The following is a 23,496-nucleotide window of genomic DNA, read 5'->3' on the forward strand; positions in this document are numbered from 1 at the left end:
AGGCGTGGAGACGCCGGTGGGACCCAAGACGATCCGCCGCGGGTGCTAAGTAAGTGTTATGGCGTCTTGCCTCGGGACATGCGCTGGGCGTCGCGGCAAGAAGAGTGCAGGACTTCGGGAACGCCCCGACGTTTAGGCTGCAGCGTGTTGAACGAGAGCGAAGAGAACGTTGCGGTCCACGAGAAGTTGTTCGTCCGCGTGACAGTCGCGGTCCGCTGCCACTGACGAGGAGACCCGCGAGGTGTGCGGAAGAAGGGGATCGCGCGCGGGGCAGGGGGGACGCCGTTCCAGTATACACGTCGAAGTTGACTGCGATCTGGCTTTGCCCGACCACGCGAGAGACGATATCGGGGCATACACACTGTGCGTGCGATTCCCGTGTGCATTTTTCCCTGCACTTCGCTCACCCCCCCCCCCTCCTCTTTTTTTTCGTTGCCAGGGGCGTCGACTTGGAGGGTGCGCGCGCGAGGGGGGGGGGGGGGGAGAAGGTTCACTGCTGAAGGAAGGCCGTCCACCACCATCGGAGTGTCGCGCGCTCTCACAAGTCTCATGCGTCGCCCTTGACCAATTGCCACAGACACACACACGCACCGCTGTGGGGAAAAAAAAAAGTACTGAAGAAAGAAGGCGTGAGCAAAACAAGAAAGTTAGGCGGCGTATAGACTCACCGCAAGTGTGTACGCCTGCCTGCGTGCGGGTGAGAGAGAAGATTTCTTCCTTGTTCCGTCGAAATTATGTTACGTACTGTCTCCTGCCCTTCCCCCTTTCGCATTTGTCGCCATTCGGAGACGTGAGAGTCGTCGTTACGTGTAGACGCCGGCGGCGGTGGATTAAGCTTCACGCGTCCGCAGATTTCTGCGCTTTATTTCTTTCCTTATGTGTCTGCGTTTTTTTTTCCTTTCTCTTTTGTTTCTGTATACGGCGCGGTTCGTTTCCGATGGTCCCTTCCTGCTGAGATTCGTCCCCTCTGGCGCGGGGCGTCAGCTGGTTCCGGGAAGACGAGAGGGCGACGTTGTTGTGGACCACCAGTTGTCGTTCAGGCTGCGACAGGAGCGTCCACTGCGCAAGAGAATCCGAAAAAGAAGAAAGGCGCGGTGAAACTGTGTACGTTGTTGACGTCTACATAACTTGAAGCGCGAGTGATTTTCTATTTAAAAAAATGGCTGTGGCTTAGGTAAGGTTAAGCCCAGGATGCGAAGCATACTAGCCTTTATTTTAGTTGTTGAACCACTGTTTAGCCTGGTGAACTGCTGTTGCTTGGCTATATTTGGTTCGGCTAGACGAAGAAACAACTCATGCATTACTGCTTCGCCTTCAAGAGTGGAACGCGACAGCGTTCCCGTCGACCCGCCAAGGGGTGTAAGACAATGGGCTACAGGGCAGCGACTACGCGCCCCGCATTGGACGCGGTGAGCGTCGAGCAAAGCAGCGTTCGGCGCGGCAACGAAATGTGCGCCTGAGCAAGAGACGCACGCCTTAGAAAGAGCTCGTTTCTAAGGCAACACCACATTCACTAGAGGCGCTTTTGTACCGCTTTGAAGCATCGTACTCGTGGCTCAGTTTTCAGCTGTTAAAGGTTCGGTTCTCCATGGAATACCTAAGTAGGGTACCACGAAAGCGCTTATATAAGGACCTGGTAGACACAATGTTGCCGGTGCCATTGTATCGCTTGATGTTCTGCATTGGACCTGAAAAGGACGTACTAAAAAGAGTAAAACGAATGCCAGTACGCCCATCGGTAAAGTCCTTCTTTTTCCAGCTCCACACCAATACTTTACCTGTGAAACCGTGGCTAGATGAAAAAGGTCTTTCCGTGCCTTGGAGCGTCAACTGTTTACTATACCGAAAACCCGAAACAATAGAACACATTTTTCTAGACTGCTGGGATGCTGTGTTCCATTGGGACATATTACAGAGAACACTAAAGAAGGACTTGCCGATTACACCATATGGGATTCGTTTCTTGCCTACTCTAAATGAAGACAAAGTACCCTATGACATGTTCATGCTGGTGTCCTTGCATAGCTTATGGAAAACTAGAATGGCCGTGAGACATGCCGAAGTAAATGCCCGGCCTGTTAGAGAATATTTCATTGAAAGCATTTGTCATATTAAGGAAATGTATAATTTGCAAAAAGAAAAACCAACATGGCTCAGTGTGATGACTGAGCTAGCGAATTTTAAGCGATTTTAGCCCTGTGACTGCCAACCAATGGCAGAGATGTTGTCGTGACCGTTGTCTATTGTTAAAATGTCTTGTTTTGTAGCCTTGTTGCCATGTCGGTAATAAAGAAAAAAAAAATACTCGTGGCTCAGTGGTAGCGTCTCCGTCCCACACTCCGGAGACCCTGGTTCGATTCCCACCCAGCCCGTCTTGCAAGAGTTGAGCCAAAGCCACTTCTCCTCTGTCGTGACGTCACGGTGTCACGTGGTTTCATGGCGACACCGCCGCGCCTGAGGAGCTGGGTTGAGCTCTCGTAATATGCTTCGCATAAAAATCGTGATTCATTCGTTATACACCACTCCTCCATAGTGATTCATCACAGTCACGGCGCATCTCACTCTCCTTGTGTGTATAGTACACAGAGAGGTACTATACACACTGAAATACATGTTAAAGTTTGTATACGCGTTCTGTCACATTGGCGCAAAGCCAATTCCGGAGGATTGACCGAGTGCGGGAGCCATACCCAGTGACGCATACCCGGTGACCCAAGCTGTCTAAACACCGTTTGTGTTATTAATTACGTTTTCTAATTAATGTCCAATTAATGCATTCTTGTTAACGTTGACAGATTATTTTTTCAAATCGCCTGTCGCCCATAGCAGGAATCTACTTATATGAGATGGTCTGCTCGAAGAGGCTGACATTGCTTACACTGGAAATCGACATGTGTAATTCACTAATTAACAAAATTTGGTGAACCAACTTTCTAATTAGATACCTTAGCGTAAATATTGCAGCTAGTACAGCAATTGAAGCCAGTGATTTCGCAAAGCACATCCACTTGGAACGACTTCTGAAACTATAGCACCAGTTTTGAAGTAAGCGCAGTCTAACATGAGGTAAAAATTCTCCGTTGTTTCTCTTCATTTTTTAACTATATGCCCTTTTGTGCATTGAAGTTCAAAAGTTTCTGGAACATTGATGCACTTCGTTGCAAACTTTGGGAATGCCCATCTCTAAACTGGTGTCATGCTCAAGATTTGCGCGACGCGGATATTCCCACCGGCTACATTGGGTAAATTGCAAGCTGTTGTCTAGAGTAAATAGATTAAAAGCTAACCTGGTAATATTAGTTAATTAGTCAACCTTTCACTTTGATTTCTTGCGCGAAAACTGTCCACCTCGGAGAGTAATCTGGCTCAAGAAACTACAGAATATGTGCTACGTGACAAGCGCAATTTTTTTGTTGAAAATTCCGTTGACGATAAAATCAAACACCCCACGTATACCCACAAGCATGTCCTGCGAGGAAACGTCGTCGAACGCCCCAACCATCATCTCCCAAGTAATACAGCTGAAATAACTGACCATATTATATTCAAACAAGCACTTAATGAAACATTCGTGAATTAATAACATTAACATTTCTTCGTGCCTTTCTTCAGATGTCATGTTATTGTTGGTATAATTTAATAATTATTGGCGTATGTCGAATTAGTAGTGATGTAAAGGTTGTATAGCATGTACTACTTCATATAAGGATATTCGACGTACAATGTATATTGTATATCAATTGTTGTCCCCCCTTATGTAATGCCCAAGCTGGGCCTTTAGGGTAAATAAATGGAAAAAAAACCCGTGTCGCCTTAAAAAGCGAAAGACTGGTGGCGACGTCACTCGGAAGTTTTAGCATCATCTGGTCGCGACGCAACCAACCGAACTTGCAGGAGCGCGGTGCGTTTTAGTATTTTAGCATTGCCACCTCGCAGTTGCCGACACCGGCTGCCAACACTGCGCATGCGCGAAGCTTACCGGTGATAAAAAAAAAATAGAAGTCCGACGCCCGTTATTGTCCCAGCTTGCGGTTAATAATTGTGGACTCGTGCTGTTTAACGGTGGTGGAAGTATACAGAGGCACTTATGAAGGACGCCGAATACAAATGGCTCCGCATTAATTTCGACCACCTGTGCTGCTTTAACGTCACGGTGCCCGAGTTCTTTTTTGGCCGGCTTTAATGCAAACTACCTTACTTTTGCCTACATCTAATGAACAGCCGTACTAAAGAACAGGTTACTAGCAGTGTTGCACACTTATGCTAAAATTGCTTCTTGTTTGTTTCTTGGTTCATTTGTTTGTTTGCGATCTGCACCGTAGTGCTCAAGGTGCCCTAGAAAGAAGTGATGATCTCTGCACGTCTGCGTCCTGGCACCACATAGGACAACTTGCAACAGTCACAGTGTGCAGCGGATGGGACACGTACTGCCGTCCCCTTGATAGCGGTGGCAAAAATGTGTTCAGTGTTCTAGACAGAAGTGTCGACGCCTGTACGTCGTCTAAAGCCGCATAGTGCGTACAACAATTCAAAGGTATTGAACGAAGGGCCGAGGCGAACAGGACACGTATACGGCACTGGGCCGAGTCCATTGCTGCCGAAGCGTGTTCGGTGTTCTAGACAGCAGTGTCGACGCCTGTACGTCGTCTAAAGCCGAATAGTGCGTTGAACAATTCGAAGCTATACAGTGAAGGGCCGATGCGAACGGGACATGTACACGGCCCTGGGCCAAGCGCAGTGCTGCCGAAGTGTGTTCGGTGCTCTAGATGATGATGATGAAGCAACATTTACTGGGCCCGAAATAAATCGGTGGTGCACGCAGGCGCCAGACGGGGTGGTTCCGTAGTTACGGGACCCATATGTTCGGCGCTCTAGACAGATGTGTCGGCGCCTGCACATCCAATGGCGCAATAATTACAGGACGGAATGGCGGGAATGGCACGTCTACTATACGCACGGTATTTCTGCGCGAACAAGATGCCCGCGACGAGTCCAAGGATCGAGACGGCCACCAGGAGGGTGAGAAGGGCAGCGCCACGCCACTTCCAGCCTAGAGTGCACCGCCACCAGGGGGCGACATCAGCGGTTGTAGAAGCAGCAGCAGCAGCAGCAGAAGCAGCAGCGGCAGAAGAGGGACGTCGAACAGAGGACCTACACGCGACGTGAGACGGCGTCTTTCAATAAGATTCTTGTTACTTGAAAAAAAAAGAAAATAAATTCAACAGGCACATACATTTAATGCTAGCACATGTCTGGTTTCCGTTAAAAAACAATGTGATTGCATGTGCCATTAAACAGATGTAGCCGAGAGCCGCTGAATGCCCGCTGCGCAGACATTATGTGAAGTTTACGTGCGTGGCGCTGCAGAGAGTTGCCGAGGTTGATTCATATTAGTCGCGAAAGCGCGGCTGAAATCCGGTTTAAAGCCAACTGACAACGATGGCAGTATGATGAGTGTGTCGCCGTGAAATTCCGCCATATTGTTGAATTCGCCATCTTAATTGTCAGTTCTAATTGGCTCGTAGAGTTGCTACAACCTGTCTGATTGGCTGGCTAAAAAAGATGGAGGACGCTTAAGCTTCGCCTTTGAGAGTGGAACGCGATAGCAAACAAATATCCTTAACTTCTCACGCTTCCCGCCAACTGGAGCGTATGCAACCGTAATGTTTACCGGGAGACGCTGGCCGCGAACGCTATGCACAAAGGCGGGCTTTCTTAAGATCCCTCGGAGCATTAGGCTTTCTGGTAGAAACGCGGCCTCTTGCTTGGGCCGCGATGCGGCAGAGGCGAGCGCCATCTGGAGGTATTGCAAGAAACCGGGCGCATGCTCCGTGGCTGCCGACATAATCACGCGCCGGCGCGCGTAAATGGCGTAGCGCGGCCGGTCTATGCATGGTATAAACGCTGGGAAAGGAGTTTCTTTGAGTCCTCCCGTAACAAAATTAAGTTTTCTCGTATAGACAAATTACAATCCGACGCTATCGTGTTTGTAGGTTGTGTGTAAGTCGTACGTCACGATTTTTCTACGTATTTTAGCTTGAGAAATTCAATTAGTTTAGCAGCTTCCTTGCGTCACATGGAGGGCCTGGATATGGATGGTTCGAAAATCCTTTTCCCCGAAACGACGTCCGACGCCAGATTTTCTGCTACACGGGACCCTTAACGCTTTCGCGTTAAGATGCCAACAGGGTGGAATTTGTTTTCGAAATAGCATCCTCCGGTAATTAGCTGGAGCGAAAGCAGCGCGGTTTTGAATTTCAGGGTCAAGCAGCATTGCAGAAGACTAATAACGCTGCCATGTTAGCACTGGATAAATTTTCATCTATAAGCTACTTATTGTATAGCGACTATAAGCTATTTATTGTATCCCATGGTACTTGACGTAAGAACGTTCACTGAAAAAAAGAGGGACAAGTTTAGTTACAATAATTACGCGATTCTTTGCGCCATCTGAGAATCTGAGTGCATTCTTTGTTTTGCTGGCCTGCTACATCTATCGGTCTTGCGACCTTCGTGAGACGGTGGCGCAGTTAACGTACGAAATGGCTACCGGTTTCACGCTTTCATCATCCTGGTTTTTTCCGAACACTGCTTCGTCTCTGCGTTTTTCTCCGCTCTCGTCTCGCTTCGCATTTCTCTGCTATACGGCCTTTTATTATTATTTTTTTAAAAGCACGCAACCTACTCATTACTGTTTCTGCTTGGCTCGGTTAGGGTGCACCAGCTCTGCTCTCTTCGCGACAATCGTTTTTTTTTTTCGCCATGTGACGAAGCACTGTTGTGCAGCAGGGTAGCCGAGTGTCGACGCGTCCTCGGCGTCGCACTCCGCCACATCGTCGATCGAGGACTTCCGAAGCTGAATCGTGGTGCGTCACGCACCAGTACGTATGCCACGTGTGCTTCATACGTAAACCCCCATCGGCTGCAAACTGCAGTTCGATGATCCCGGTAGTAATGACGTCGGTTCTGTCCATCAATTTGTAACTTGGGGATTGGCTGCGCCAAATCTATAGACTGACCTATAGGGCAAGAAAATTTGGAGGACACTGAAGCTTCGCCTTTAAGAGTGGAACGCGATATCATTCAGAGATCTCCGACTGCTTCTCACGCTTCCCGGCAACTGCGGCTTACGTAACCGCAGTGGTTACCGGGAAACGCTGGCGGCGAGCGCTATGCGCGAACGCGAGCAGGCGAGCTTTCTGGTAGAAACGCGGCCTCGAACTTGCCTGGGCCGCGCATGCGCGGAGGCGAGCGCCGTCTGGATGAGTGTCGTTGCAAGGAACCGAGTGCGCTGCGCTAAACGACAACTGCATTGCAAATTTGTATAGCGTAGCAGGATACTTGTACTGGTAGTGCAGCTACAGAAAAGGCCCGGGGCAGGTTTCTTTATGTGCGAAATGCTGACGGGTGAATAAGAAACATCTAGCAAACGTCCATGTTTTTCATACCTAAACTGAAAAAAGAAAAACTGCCGTCATTACAGTTCGTCGGAAGTGATGCAGACCAGCCTCGCATGCTGTATTGATATGCAGCTGCTTTTACGAGACACTTTCGCATATCTTAAAGGCGAAAAATACCAGCGGGACAGTCCTTAGCCTATCGTGAGATCCTGGGTTTGACGTCACAACCGTCGTATACTCTCATATCGTGCAGATACACGGCACACCGCTAGGGGGCGGGGGGGGGTGAGGGCTGCCTGACAACTGTTACCGAGCGGTCTCAATGCTGTTCATGAAAGGTCACCGTGGTTGCTAGTCTAACGGATTTGCGGCAGTTACTTTGGTGGCATATCTGTTACCCGAATTTTTTTAACAAATGAAGCTCAGGTGGGGATTTCTTTGCAGTTGGATTTAATGATTCAGACACTGCAGCAGACGAGACGTTTCCAATTGCGTCTGCGTTTAGCCCGTCTGGACGTCTGGGAATCTCAGCACCAGCGCCTTGGCGCGCCGCCCGGCCGGCCTATTTCGATCTTGGCGCCCTTTTCTGTTGCCGAGTTTTTAAAACAGATGGCGTCCCTGAGCAACAAAATTCAACATAGCTCGACGCTTTCTAATGGAATGCGAATATTTTCACCCAGTCAGAATGGGAGTGAACGACCACCTACCAAAGCGAGTTCCAAGCTGATCGAAAAAAAAAAAAAGAAAAACGTTGGAAGTCAGCGCCGTATGTGCCTGTCTATCTTGTCCCCGTCTTTTGAGCTGTGCTTGTGTTATGATTCGAACGTTAACTGGGGTTCACTGATGCGAGATTAACAGTACACGACTGGAATAAAAAGAAAGAACATAGAAGGGATGCCAGCGGAATCGTCAAGTGCATAGGCAACTGTACAAGATAGAGGAGAGATAAGGTATATGCTAGATTACGTTATATTGTGACGCATAATCACGCGGGCTATGTAGATGGTAATTTGTCGCTACTCCAATTCAAAGGAAATGCCATTAGCGCTATCATTGTCCGTACGTGTAACTTGCTTAGACAAATATAGGCATGCCAATTGTAAATGAAATTGTAGGATCGCCCTTAGATGACATGATACACGGGTTCCATAATATTGTTTATAGCTGCGTTGGGGCCAGCTTTCAGTTCTCTATTCAAACGCACGCGAGACTTCGAAATATCCTCGTCGAAAAAGCGTTGAACGGATTTCAGCAAAAAGTGATTGCATATTTGAAGGAAAATAAGCTTAATTCTGGTCTGTGATGGGAGCATATTTGGTGTTTCGGTTCTGATATCGAAATCGATAAATATCGAGAAGTAAAACATAGCCACGCAGTTTACTACTACACAACTCGAAAACGAGCTCGACGAGCTATTGCGATTCCGTAATTTGAATGTATGAAAGCGTTAAAAGCGGACAAATTTAATGCGGACAACCATAATGTTGAACAATATAGTTTGCGCGAAGTCGCTATTTGGTCTTTGCGCGGGCTTTCAGGAAGTTCTGTCGAAATAAGTGCTGGTTCATATGAGACTGATGCAGAGTATATGTCTTAAGAACGACAGAAAGCTCAGCCAGTTGCCCCTGCAAATGTCACGCATGACACTCAGTTTCACTTAAATATAAATTCTAGGAAAACACAACAGAAAATCAATGGGAACGCAACAATATTTCCATAGCCATTTAGTAAAGGTGGCATGGGAGTCATTATTTGAAAGATTAGGCTTGTAAATACATGGGCACGAGAGGAACGATAAGGATAACACAGACGCTGAATTCCAAGCCGATGATGAGTCAAGACCTTACGGCGTGACAAGGTGATGACGAAAAGGCCTATGCAAAATCCGCAAGCCTGCTTCTTCTCACAGCTTGTGCGACCTAACCAAGATGGCGGACCTCGGGCTAGAATAATATTTAGGGCGGGGATGGTAGGCACATGCGAGACGTCAGACATTTTTGTGATTTTCTCGACTTCCATTGCATTCAAAATTCTTGAAATTTGTGCGTGCTTAGTAATGGCATTTCTCAATAAAATTCCGTGATGTATAAAAATATATTTAATATTGCTGGAACTGTGAGCTTTTATATCTACATATGTCTCTGTATTTCGGTGAAGGAACGTTTAAAAAACAGCTGATAATTTGCTAATGCAAACAGAACGCTGAAACTTGTCTCAAATATTGTTCGCAATGTGGGCTTTGGACCGAACTAAACCAATTACATTCGCATTGCAATTTGACTCAAAATTAATTTTTCAAACTTGACGTCTAAATATAGGTGTAATTTTCCAATACATTTAAAAAAACATTTGATTGAGGTAACATAAATGTTTTAGCTCAGTAATAGCTTAGGCACGCTACAACAATTCAGCGGAATTTTGCAATAAAACATGTTGACGGTGACGTCTCTCCGGCCGCCCTGCGCTCCAGTCACTGTACGAGCTTTCAAAACGCGCGCGAAACACGTAAAATGCCGTAACGCTATCACTTGGCAACCACACTCAAGCGATTTACATGAATCTTGCTGCGTTTATGAGAGAAACCTTAATTCTACACCGACTGTACAAGCTAAATCTAACAAGGTCTAAATCTACAAGGTCTAACATTTTTTTTGTTGTTGTTTGCAAGGACTGTGGGAAAATCGAGAAGCCTAAAAGCAAACTGAAACTGAAAGTTTACGAATCCGCATCCTCTGCACCAAAAACAGATATCGCGATTCTGTAAGCTGCATCTATTAGAGCAAATGAAGCGGGCGAACATGATATCTGAGCTTGCAGCTACGGCGTGAAATGGTTGCAGTGCTTACGAAGGTGTTGTCCTGCCTACAAATCAGTGGTATCATTTAGGGTGGCGCATAATATGTAGACCCGTTTTGTCCGCCTTAGATATCTGAAGTGGCGCAGTTTAGGGAACTTGATGTTTTTTGATTGCCCAGTTGCTGAGTGGCGAACTTATTGCTTCAGTTTTCCAAAATTCCGCGCGTTTTCTGAGCAATTCTTGTTCGAGAATCGTTGATAGAAGAAAGAATGTGGTGTTACAGTCAGTAGATTTGAATTTTTTTAAATTCGATTAGCATTCCCCGTGAACTTCACCCACTTTGCATTACGCATGATGTTGACTGGGAACATGCCGACTGGGCATGTTCACAGTCGGCACAACCACTGGCATAACCAGTGGCGTTACCATAACCGATAATCAGCGGAGTTATCAGCATAGCCAGTGGAGCTAGTTGTAGAGCGCCCGCTGCGGTGGTTTTCCCAAGTTTTATTTGACAACTTGGGTCAGTGGGTACGCATGTGCATCCGGGCATGTGTCTCTGAGGAGTGCCTGAATAAGTGGCCCCGGACGCCTTTATAACCCAAGTGTCTGGGGCATCCGAAGTCATTCGTTATACAGGTTGTTTCGTTGTAAAGGTTGTGCACCGCACTCCTCGCAGTGGAACCCAGGACAGCGTTGTGCCTTTGCCATACAAGTCATTTCGTTGCAGAGGCGCCGGACTGCTTGTGCAACTGGGTGTATGTGGCCGAATAGTGCAATGTGGGTCGCTGTGTATATGCGCGACTGCTGCCACTGGGTACGTGTGGTTGAATAAACAATTTTGGTCATTGGGGCCCGAGAAGCATTCTTGGGACAATCCTCCAGCATCGCTGTGTGCCACTGGGCAGGATGAGACAAACAGGACAACGGGCAAGAAGTGAAGAAAGTCAGTTACACAGAAGTGAAGAATTTGGCACTACGGTGAATCGTTATGCATTGCTTCGATGCTAATCGCACTAACGTCGACATTCATCGTGAGATGGGTACTGTCGGGTTTTTCTTTTTCCTTTAAGTGCCGCAGGCATTATCAGAATCAACGAAGGGCATGTCCAGCAAGATAATGTTTCCTTTTTTACGCATTTGGGTATGAGCTTCCTAGCTGAAGTTTCCTCTTAATCTTTTTTCAGGTCAAAGCGGAAGCAAGTGCGCACCTTGTGAGGGAACCTCCTCGTTGCTGTTGGGTCCTGGCCGGGGGCCAGGTCGAGGGCTGCACCTTGGCCGGCAGCCGGACGTCTCCGGAGCCTTCCATCAGAAAATGATGGTAGTGCTGATAACCCAAGGGATTGCATGAACCCACTGTGGAGGAAGGAATAAGCCAAGATTCGATCGGAATGTTGTAAGGAAAAGCAAAAGATCCACGAAAACACAAAGTTAATTTAGGAGCACCCCTTTAGCCTTATTGAATTGAATTTTCCTGTCCGTAAAATCCTGTCTTCAGTAGGAGCCTTCTCTTTTGGGCATTGCCATAGGGATGTCTGTCTGTCTAGCTATCGTAGAATTTATTTTCGAACCAAAGTGATTTCCTTGTTAAGATTGTCCGAACGTTACGTCATCTTACTTTTCTTTTGAGTTTCTTTATTTTCTTATGATTGATTTTTTTACCAGTTTTTAACTATTTTTGTTTTCTAATCCCACCTGATTCTTGGCCAGTCCTCCATTATCCCGTAGTGGGCATGAGCCATATATAGAGGGGAAAAAAACCCAGCTAACCAACCACAGGAAACAGGGACTGGGCGATTGGTCAATTAACTTTCCGATGAATTGAATAACACTCATTTGTTGCAATGAGAAAATTCCTGCTGGAGCGAGTGACGGGGCGAAAAAAAATAGGCGCAGCTTTAAGAGACGGGAAGACAGCGGCGTCGATTGGAGAGAGAGCAAACGGGACCAGCCCATATTCTAGCTGACATTAAGACGCAAAAAAATATGTAGTTGGACGGGCCATATAAAGACGTTTCTTTTTTTTTTTTCGTGCAGCAGCGGACTGGAATGGCCTTCCCCGAGACATTGCAACAATCACGCGTCCATCAAGTTTTACCGAAAATGTCACGGCACACTGTTCCGCATAAAGACTTATTTGTAACCTTCATTTGTTAGCCCACCCGTTATGTAATGCCCGCTAAACGGGGGTCTTTAAGGTAATAAAGTGATGGTGATGGTGATGGTAGGGCAGATAACCGGTGGTCTGTTGCATTTACCGAATGGGCGCCACGAAAAGGGTGGCAGAGAACTTCTTCGGAGATGAAACTCGAAAATATATATATATAAATATATATATATATATATATATATATATATATATATATATATATATATATATATATATATATATATATATATATAATGTTTAATGGCAGAAAGGTGGAGAAGTCGGCCTGACTGAAGTGCCTCTAACCTGCTACTCCACGCTGGGGAAGGGGTTTGGGGAATAACAGAGGTGGGATGGGAAGAGGAAGGAGGGGGGTGGTAAGGCAAATACAATGAGGGCTCCAGGCATGGGACGGTACCTGCTGGATCGCTCAAGACGTGGCTAATTGGGAATCTCCGGGAGAGACCCCCTTTTCGTCCCTAAGTACGCATAAGATAGGCTGATAATGGTGATGGCGATGACGATTCCCTTTGATGAATAGCAAGGAAGGAAACGGCATGTTGGGCTTCAGTGTTTCGAATTAAATGTCGCGCCTAGCTGTGGGTCCATTGGGGCCAAGCGCGCCCACTGCACTCCGAGTCGGCGGAGCGAAACGTCCGAAGCTATGCAAACACATCTAACAAGGCATGACTGGCTATGACTATTAACTATTAAGTGCTACCATTAACTATTGTGGGGATCGCACGCGCGTCCCGATATCTCCGGAGCGGCCACGCGGTTATCACGCGATAATCACGTGCTCGCCCGCGGAGGGTAGCTGGGGAGAGGGCACCTTCGCCGCTCCCGCTGCTCTTCGCGCCTGGCCGCGACGCCGCAGCCAAGGCACCCCGTTCCCTCCTTTCCCTTTCTTGGAACCGGGGAGACTCCTCTCCGCCGCTCGGGCAGAAGCGCGATTCCCCCGACGCATCTTGGTCTCACGGCGGAAGAGCTAGCGAAAGGCCGCATCTCAAATCAGCCGCTGAGACCGCCGCACGCCGTCCCCCTGTGTTGCGCCCGGCCTTTGTGTGCGACTCACCGCCCCAGGGCCTGAGCGCGGATCCACTTTTGGGTGAGCTGAACTCTTATCAGCCTCTTTTGTGGTTCCCACATTGTGCGGTTTGTGTTTCACCCCAGACGTGCGGAATGCTCCGCCGCTGCGGTTGTGTTTTGTGTTGTATTTGTGTGTGTTGTGGCTGTTGTTGTCTGTTGGAATCTCTGTACTCTAAGGTGAATAAACACCTTAGGTCGAGACTCACCCTGTCCCCACTGGCCTGAACCCGCCGTGGTCGCAACTCACTGCGAACCGCGGGTTAGGGGTAACAGCTCTGACTGCTAGGGCTGCTGCGAAAGTGCTAGGGAGCGACTGCCGCTCCGCCGGCGCTGTGCGATCCAGAGAAGGGTCAGGTGCGCACGCGCGAGCCTGAGTAATACCCCTATATTTGGCGCCCAACGTGGGGCCAGAGGTGTGACAGGTTGAGTCTGTTTGTGTAAGTGATTGCCACGACACGAACGAACCATGGCAGCATACGGGGCTGATTTACAGCCGTTGTATACGCTGTCGCAGGTTGCTACCAACAGGCAACAATTCGAAGCGGCGGTAACTGCTACCGCTCAGTCATGCCCTGCGGCGAACACTAGCCCTGGGAATTTGATAAGCTTCGAAGAGGGTAGCGCGACACATGAGGCGCTCTCTCCGGCAGGATGTACCCTTGAAGGCGTGAGGCACATTACGCCGAACCCTTCGCCAGTGTTTGCGGAGAGCATGGAGCCACTGCGGCATACTTGCTCGACGCGTTCTGCTCCTGTGCCAGGCATTACTGGCCAGAGCGAGCCTCGTACCCTTGAAGGCGTGAGGCACATTACGCCGAACCCTTCGCCAGTGTTTGCGGAGAGCATGGAGCCACTGCGGCATACTTGCTCGACGCGTTCTGCTCCTGTGCCAGGCATTACTGGCCAGAGCGAGCCTCAACAGGCGCTGTTGCAGGATGCGATGCGCTTGATTGAGAGGTTGACAGGTGCCGTGCAGAACACTCTGCTGACATCTGCCGCCGCTGCTAGACCGAGAGTGAGGGTGGACTTACCCACCTACAGCGGGTATCATGATTCAGTTAGCGTCAACGAATACCTCGATCGCGTGCTGACTTACCAGCGCGCAACGGGGCTGTCCGATGGCGAGATACTGGAACGCGTCGTACCAGTGTCGTTAACTGATCACGCTGCCCGCTGGTTCCGGCTTACTGGCTACCGGTCTAGCACGCTGGCTGAGTTCCGAGCGGGATTACGCGAGGAATTCCTGCCCGCAGATTACGAGCGTCGTCTGCGGCGCGAGTTGGAGCTACGTACTCAGCATCCGGACGAATCCTTGCTCGAGTACGTCAGGGCGATGGACGAACTTTATCGTACCGCTGACCCTACCGCTCCGAACTGCGATAAGGTGGAGAGAGTCACACGACAAGCTCATCCCACCTTCGCAGCGTACCTAAGAGGCAGCAAGTTCAGGGATTTGGATGAGCTGGCCTCGGAGGCAAAGCGCATACAGGCGGACATACTCGCCTTGCGCTCATACCGACCTCCACCCCCAGCGTCGAGGGCACTTGAGCCGCGATGCGCGTGGAACGGGGACACTTTTCGCACTCGTTCCGGTGGAGATGGTGTGGTTGCTTTCAGTGACGGACAACTGAGAAACGGTTGGGGCTTATCTGACCGGGCTCTCGATCCGTACACTTATGCCATGCGTGCAGCATGCGCTGCCGATGGCCGAGGTATGCAGAATCGTGGTCGATATGCCGGCTCGATGATGCGAGAGCAGAGCGTGCCTGCAAGGGAGCAGTCGATAGAGAGGAACAATGGTCAAACGGCGCGAGGCACTGGACGCCAAGCCCGTCAAAGGCCGGTTCTCCTCTGTTATCGGTGCAACCAGCCGGGGCACTTCGCCCGGGATTGCAGACAGCCTGCGAACCGAGAGCACGCGCTTTCGGGAAACGAGCGGGGCCGCCGGTGAGCAATGCTGCATGGCCGGCGGCGGTTACAGCGGTGCGAAGTGAGACACACGAACTCCTTGCCCCGCTGGCTTGTCGTTTTGGATTGCCCAGCGACACGCCAGTCCCGCTCATAGAGGTTACAGTCGCCCGGCGCAGGTTTTTTGCGCTGTTAGACACAGGAGCAAGCGCTTCACTATTTGGCGACGAGGTGTGTGAACATCTCGGTCGGAACGCTATCCGACTGAGAGAGAGTAATGTGACCTTCCGACTGGCCAGCGGCACGGCACACGCGAGCTGTGCTGCTAGGCTTGTGGTGCGGTGGGAGAAGCGGGTGAGGCGACAGCGCCTAGCTCACCTTCCCGGCCTGTCGGTTCCTATAATTCTTGGTAGAGATTTCCTCGCCAAGACGGGCATTGTTATTGACGTCTGCAACGGAGGATATAGGGAGCGAGCATGTGGCACCCTGAAACCTTTCGTTTCATTTCAAAAAGCGTCAGAGACAACTTCGTTCGATGATGCTTCGCGCGCAGACCGACCAAACGATTGCCCGAAAAGGTCCCTCAGAACGGTTGCGGCCGGGTCGAAATGCCGTCCGGCCAACCGCGCTGAGAAAAGAGGCGCGGAGGGGAACTGCTCCCCTCCCGCACAGCCCGTAACCCCCGCTGCGGTGGCAGACTGTGCCGCAGTGAGGGGCGAACGATACCACCCGCTGCTGGACGACTCAAGCAGTTTGTCGGGGGAAGAAAAGGCTCGCCTCTCAGCGCTTCTGACTGAATATGATGCCGTATTCACAGAGCGGCCTGGTTGCACTACGCTATACAGGCACAAAATTGAGACAGGCGACGCCTCTCCGTGGAAGTGTAATCCTCGGCCGGTGAGTTTGGCTAAGAGGAAAGCACTAGACAGCGCTCTGGACGAACTGCTCGATACAGGCGTTGTTGAAAGATCGGACAGCCCATGGGGTTTTCCTGTGGTGTTGGTTCCTAAAAAGGATGGGACGCCCCGCCTTTGTGTTGACTATCGCCGCCTGAACGAGGTGACACGCAAGGACGCATATCCGCTTCCTAGCATTCCCTCGATCGTATCCAACGTTGGCGGAGCGAAGTACTTCACTACGCTCGATGCAAGCAGAGGATACTTTCAGGTGGAGGTAGATCCCTGTGACCGAGAGAAGACTGCCTTCACTTGTCACAGGGGACTTTTCCAGTTTACCCGTATGCCATTCGGACTTGTCGGTGCGCCTGCAACTTACCAGCGCCTGATGGACCGTGTCTTGGGTGACGCAAGGTGGCGCCACGCTCTTGCTTACCTGGACGATGTTGTGGTATACTCGCGTACCTTTGATGGGCACTTACGCCATCTCAGGGACGTGTTGGAGCGTCTGAGGTCTGCGGGGATAACGCTAAACCCGACCAAGACCCAGATTGCGGCAACCCGAGTAACGCTACTGGGGTTTAAACTGGATAACGGACGCCTTCTACCGTGTGATGACAAGGTTCAGGCATTATTGAACTACCCGTCACCGGAAGACATAGGCGGACTGAGACGCTTTTTGGGGCTGGCGAATTTCTATCGACAGTTCATCCCAAACTGCGCTGCACTGCAAGCCCCCTTGACAATGCTGTTGAGGAAAGGTGAGCAGTGGAGGTGGGGTCCCGAGCAAGAGGAGGCACTGCGCAACCTCGTAAACGCGCTCGTGGAAACCACCGAGTTAAGGCTACCTGATTTGAACAAAGAATTCGTCATTCATACGGACGCCAGCGACCTTGGCCTAGGAGCGGTTTTGCTCCAACAGCACGAAGGTAGCTTGCGCCCGGTAGCTTTTGCCAGCCGCTCTTTGACTGCCGCAGAGAAAAATTACTCCGTGACCGAAAAGGAATGTCTGGCGATCATTTTCGCTCTCAAAAAGTTTGATTACTATATTGATGGAGTCCCATTCATAATTGAGACCGATCATATGGCATTAACTTGGCTTAGGCGCTTAGGAGAGCCGAGCGGCCGGCTCGCGCGATGGGCACTTCTCCTGCAGCGATACGATATTACCGTTCGCTACAGGAGAGGAAAGAACAACGTTGTGGCGGACGCACTTTCGCGCGCGCCCGTTGACTGTGAGAAGAGTGATATTACTACTCAACTCACCTCGCCCGAAACTGAGCTTGTGAGCGGACTAACCGCTGCGACGACTGAGGTTGTCAGGAGGGGTAATATTAATACCCATCGTGACCCCTCAGTGACTCAGCCTAAGAGCAGAGTAACTGCTACAATGCTCGACGGCGCTGGTCCCGAAGGAAGGGCGGATGAACCCCCTTCTCAGGACGAAAGCGTGAACCACTTGGACTGCGTCAGTTCTGTGGGGAGCGTGTTCGGCAGAAAGGAGCTGTTAGAGGCACAGCGGGAGGATCCGTTTTGTAAAAAAGTGTTTGAGGGGCTCCGGGAGCCCGGCGGCGCGGCCGCGGCGCACATGGACGCAGCTGGTATTGCTGTGGGTGCGCGGCGCTCCGAAACAGCTGGTAATGCTGTGAGCGCGTTGGATTCCTACCTGCTAGACTCTGACGGCGTCCTGCTGAGATACATTCCCGCGGAGAAGGATACACACGAGTCCTTCAAAGCGGTGATTCCACGCACGCTGAGAGGAGCACTTTTACGCTACTTTCACGATACGTGCCTGGCCGGGCATGCAAGTGACCCTAAGACTTATCTAAAGTTGTGCCGCTTTGCTACCTGGCCTGGAATGAAGCGGGATGTGATGCGCTACGCCCGCTCTTGTAACGTGTGCCAACGCGTGAAGCCGCGTGGTGGACGCCCACCCGGGCTCATGCAGCCGATCAATAGCCGAACACCGTGGCAAATTGCGGCATGTGACGTCATGGGGCCTTACCCCAGGACACCGAGCGGGAACCGATTCCTTCTCGTAGTCACAGACCATTTCAGCAAGTGGGTGGAACTGTTCCCCCTACGGAAGCTGACGGCACGCGTTATCATGGGAAAGCTGATCGAGGTGTTTACACGATTCGGCTATCCTGAGCAGCTGATAACGGACAATGCGTCCTACTTCACTGCCAAACTCTTCGTGGACTCTTGTGCAGCTCTCGGCATTAAGCACAGGAGAACAACCACGTACCATGCCCAGGCGAATCCCACTGAGCGTGTGAACCGCAACATCAAGCACATGCTAGTTGCATTTGCGGGGACGCACAATGAGTGGGACGCTTGTCTTCCTGAAATTGGATTTGCTATCAGGTCGACAGTGAATCGATCGACTGGGTATACACCCGCCACCCTCAACCTTGGGAGGGAGCTGTTGAGTCCGGTAGAACTTACTCTACAGGAACGAAGCAGCACGGAACTGGTCGTTTCGTCGGCACGCGCCGATTATGCGACTGGGCTGCGCGCGAAGGTAACGGAGGCTTTACGAAAAGCGCGACGGAACCTGAGCACTGCACGTGCCGAGCAGAAAGCGCAGTACGACCGCTCTCATCGGGAAGTTCAGTACAAAGTGGGCGACCTGGTGTTGAGACGGAATCACGTCCTGAGCGACGCCAGTAAGAAATTCTCAGCTTCTCTGGCGCCGAAATGGACAGAACCGTACCGGGTGCGAGAGACTGTCTCTTCGCTCGTGTACAGGCTGGCGGACTTGAAGCTAAGACCGATCAGCCGACCGGTGCATGTCTGCGATCTCAAACCCTACTATGACAGAGGGAACGAGTGGCCCGAGGAGAATGCTCTCCCGCGCCCGCAGGCAGCGGCATCGGGTGGCACGGCTCGAGGTTCGAGCCCGGTGCGGCATTATAACTTGCGATCTCGGCAGAACTAACTCTGTCCGGTTCGCGGAGGCTATTTTATTGTGCGTGATATCGGACGGAATGCTCCTCCGATGTCTAGCATGCAGGCTTCCAGAGCGAGCACGCGCTTTCTCTTTGGAAGAAGCGAGAGGGGCTAACAGAATCGTCGCAGCAGCAGACCGCCCGTCGGGAGCCGTGAAACAACCACCAAGCAAAAAGGAAAGACCATCTCCACTGCCGGTGGGGACGAGCAGGCCGCAAGCAGTCAGCAGCGCAGTGCAGGCAACAGGCGGCGAGAAAACATCCTCCGGCGGCTAACAGCGAGGTGAGAGGTGCAGCGGACGACTTCCGGTCCTGAATGGTCGCAGCGGCGCAGAATTCGCCGAACCGCGCCGCACAGCTCCGCGACCGAGTTGCGAGCCCCGCAACCAAGCACCCAGCCTCAAGGTCGAACGAAAGACTTCGCCCGCAAGGACAGAGTGGACCCCTGCTGCGCAGCGAGGTGCAAGCCATCGTCAGGGGTGGGTCGGCGCGCCTTTGCCGATCTTGCCTGCCGAAACCCGCGAGGGTGCGCCAATACCAGAGGGCAACGAACCCCGGGAACACCAAAAGGCAGCTGTCCTGCGCCATTTCGAGGCTGGTTCGGGGATCGCGTCAGCGTAATCGAGGCAGCCAAGAAAAATCCTGGGACCCTTTCGCCACCACAGACCCGGCACGTCCGACTGGGCAGGTGACGCCGCCGAGACGCAAGTTGACCTGGACCCAGCGCCCTTCTTGCCTCCTGCTGCATCCCGCTGCTGTCAAGCTGCTCCATGACATCGTTCAACGTTCCGGCCTGGCTCGCGACCACCTACACGGCGACAACGACGGTCTGCAGCTAGAGCTGCTCCCTCACCAACATGGATTCAAACCGTGTTGCTGTCGGAGTAGCATGCCCCCTCTCGCAGGAAAGCCTCAGGTGACGGCGGCCTCTTAGCGGCTAAAGGGTTATTTTAAGGAGGGGGGGATGTGGGGATCGCACGCGCGTCCCGATATCTCCGGAGCGGCCACGCGGTTATCACGCGATAATCACGTGCTCGCCCGCGGAGGGTAGCTGGGGAGAGGGCACCTTCGCCGCTCCCGCTGCTCTTCGCGCCTGGCCGCGACGCCGCAGCCAAGGCACCCCGTTCCCTCCTTTCCCTTTCTTGGAACCGGGGAGACTCCTCTCCGCCGCTCGGGCAGAAGCGCGATTCCCCCGACGCATCTTGGTCTCACGGCGGAAGAGCTAGCGAAAGGCCGCATCTCAAATCAGCCGCTGAGACCGCCGCACGCCGTCCCCCTGTGTTGCGCCCGGCCTTTGTGTGCGACTCACCGCCCCAGGGCCCGAGCGCGGATCCACTTTTGGGTGAGCTGAACTCTTATCAGCCTCTTTTGTGGTTCCCACATTGTGCGGTTTGTGTTTCACCCCAGACGTGCGGAATGCTCCGCCGCTGCGGTTGTGTTTTGTGTTGTATTTGTGTGTGTTGTGGCTGTTGTTGTCTGTTGGAATCTCTGTACTCTAAGGTGAATAAACACCTTAGGTCGAGACTCACCCTGTCCCGACTGGCCTGAACCCGCCGTGGTCGCAACTCACTGCGAACCGCGGGTTAGGGGTCACAGCTCTGACTGCTAGGGCTGCTGCGAAAGTGCTAGGGAGCGACTGCCGCTCCGCCGGCGCTGTGCGATCCAGAGAAGGGTCAGGTGCGCACGCGCGAGCCTGAGTAATACCCCTATACTATTAAGCTACCATTAACAGGTTATGGCTGTTAACAGCCATGGGAACCCTCTGTTTACCGGCGAACCTTAACAAGCTTCCATTGCCTTCGCAGCTGGACCTTCTACTGCATGCATCTGAGTGGAGTTCGGTACACTTGGAAAGTGTTCTCACTCACGGCGTCGCCCACTGATAACTATCGATTCAAACAGCAGCATGTGTTTCACTGCGAAGCTTTATTTGCCTCTTCCTACCCACTTTGTAAGTGCTGGGTGCTGTCCTGCCGAGTAGCTATCCCAAGCCCACTACCAACTACCACACTACCAACTACCATAGTACTGAATAGGTCACTGCAGACTGTCGGCCGTATGTTGCCTCGATGCGACTGTAATCCTTCCGGATAGCATCGGTAATCTGTCGCGGGTACAGGGAGGCTAGTCGCGGAGAGAGTTACCGTGTATGCTCTAGCCACGGCTTTCGGTTTCTTACTGCGTGGTGCAACCGAAGGCGAGAAGTATAGAAGCGGGCAAGATAGGAGTGGATAAGTCGGGAACAGAATAGGGTTGCCAACGGCTTCAAATTTAGCGGGACAGTCCCGTCTTTCGAGTAAATGTCCCGAGTCCCTACTTGACCCGATCGAGACTGCCTAACGTCCAGACTTGCCTTTCTTTTTGTCTTCTGCTGTGCACCAGTTAATAAACAAGTCTTTCTTCCTGTGACGCGGGACAGTTCGGCTGCACCTTCTTCTCTTTTGTCTTCTGTTTGCATGGTCATAAACATAAAGGCTGTTTCGTTTTTTTTGTTGGGGTTTTGCTTATCTTGTAGGCTCCGACCGTTCACAGTACACCTCGGTCAGTATAGGTAGCCGTGTTAGCCATGCAGGCAACCACTACTGCATCTTTCTTGTATATAGCGACATGGTAGAACTAAGAAAAACATTCGTGAGACTTTGTTTCACGTACGGATAGGCGGCTCCTCGAACTGACACGGTCGGTCGTCGACAACCCCGTATCGACTCACCCTTCTCACCCATCCCGAATTCGTCCCCTCGGGAGATGGCAACCCTGGAACAGAAGCAGCCGAGTGTGGGAATCAGTTGCAATGCTTCAAAAACACGTCAACGACGACAAATTTGGACCAAAGCATGCGTTGAGTGGGGAGGAAACGGGAGTCCCGAAAGAAGCTTCGAGCGGAACAAGAACGCATTCGACATATCCAGTTTGCAAACTTGGGTCGGTTGTTGTGTGTTCAGAAAAAAAAGAAACGAGGTGTATAGCTACACAGGTAATTGACACAATCCAATAACGGCATACGATGCACTGTGCACTATAGGTACCAGACCTGTAAGATGCAAGTCCGATTGCACCGTAATTCCTCAACGATCGCAGAACAGTATATAGTCACGTTTGGCTTGCACATATTCACACAGTGAATGCGAGTCACATCGTCACTTTGTGAGGACAGAGTCAGGCAGGAAAGCGAAGAGGGAACGAGACAAAAGGAATTGCACTAACTTTCAGCTCCTACGTTTTCTTTCTTCCGGAGTAAATTGCAAACAGTCAAAACGCCACGCTTCGCCACACAGCAATCATCGCTCACGACACAAGTCCTCGGATTATGAGGCATGCCAACAGTTCATCCCAAAGTGCTACATTTTTATCCTCCTTCCACTGCTACTACCACGATATCACCCCCCCAACCCCCCGCTTCCTTCCTTTTACTCAAACTTTCTTTCTCCTTTCTGGCTACTTGCCTGCTTTTCTTTTTACTTCTACAGAGCCGAGCAGCGGCAAACGTGTGAAAACCAGCAAGTAAAAAAAAAACGCACTTGGAGTGTTTCGTCATGTCTGCCAAGGCATGGTGCAATACACGTCCCCGTCTTTTCCTTGCCTCAAACTGAAATAAACACGTTTTCCTCTTCTACACTGCAAGCTGCTCTGACCTTTGCAAAAGTGTTTCTCGTACCTTCCTTTCGACATTCTGCTAACTTACGTTACCTCCGCACTAGCTTTTACGGTGGGTACCTCGACTTTATATATGCCCGGTTCTTTTCTTTAATTTTCACAAACTGAGAATAGGAATTGTCTGTAGCAGGTTTATTTATTTATTTGGAATGATATTGATGTCGTTACGTTATAGAGAGGAGTGGTACAGTCGTGGTACGTTGTTGCGGACGCAAGTCTCGAACGCCGATTGATCCGTGTTGCTGGCGATGGAGGCGGGAGAGGTGCTCCCATTCCGCTGACGTTTTATGCCACGAATGCACGAAAGTACAAGTTGGTGCAGGCAGCCTGACACGTGAACATTTGAAAACGATGATCGACAAGTGACGAGACGTAGGACAGCGCAGTAAGATGAGCGTTCTTGAGATAGTGGTTAGCGAAAAAAAAAAGATTTTCATGAAAAAGATTCGAGACGTGCAATATTGTACTTCTGCTGGAGAGATCAGGAAGATCAAAAGAATAACTTCATTGTAGAAACGCTGGAAGTACCGGAATAACTGGAAAGAAACTAAGCGATATGAACGGATCTGGATGGCCTCGGGTTTAGCAATGGAGCATTGGTGATGGGGGAGGCGAGGCGTATACTCTAGCTTGAATCCTAACCGAAATTTTG

At 50.9% G+C, this 23,496-nt stretch overlaps 1 protein-coding gene and 1 long non-coding RNA gene across 2 annotated transcripts in view; one reads left to right on the top strand and one right to left on the bottom strand.

Annotated features, from left to right (window-relative positions):
* Positions 1-12,419, top strand: part of LOC139047792 (uncharacterized) — a 52,699-nt gene extending 40,280 nt beyond the window's left edge. Inside the window, exons 2-3 of the long non-coding RNA XR_011507377.1 lie at positions 11,385-11,593; positions 12,235-12,419. This is a non-coding gene — a long non-coding RNA (uncharacterized lncRNA). The remainder of the gene's footprint in view (positions 1-11,384; positions 11,594-12,234) is intronic.
* On the bottom strand, positions 478-21,928 carry LOC139047791 (uncharacterized). The gene is made up of 4 exons (XM_070521872.1): positions 21,901-21,928; positions 11,409-11,553; positions 4,958-5,151; positions 478-1,059 (listed from the first exon to the last, which is right to left on the bottom strand). The coding sequence occupies exons 1-4, from the start codon at positions 21,911-21,913 to the stop codon at positions 1,037-1,039; spliced, it is 375 nt and encodes a 124-aa protein (XP_070377973.1). The 5' UTR covers positions 21,914-21,928; the 3' UTR covers positions 478-1,036.
* Between the last annotated feature and the right edge of the window lie 1,568 nt (positions 21,929-23,496).

The sequence above is a fragment of the Dermacentor albipictus genome, chromosome 7 (genome assembly GCF_038994185.2).
Source record: "Dermacentor albipictus isolate Rhodes 1998 colony chromosome 7, USDA_Dalb.pri_finalv2, whole genome shotgun sequence".
Classification (NCBI taxonomy): Eukaryota; Metazoa; Arthropoda; class Arachnida; order Ixodida; family Ixodidae; genus Dermacentor; species Dermacentor albipictus.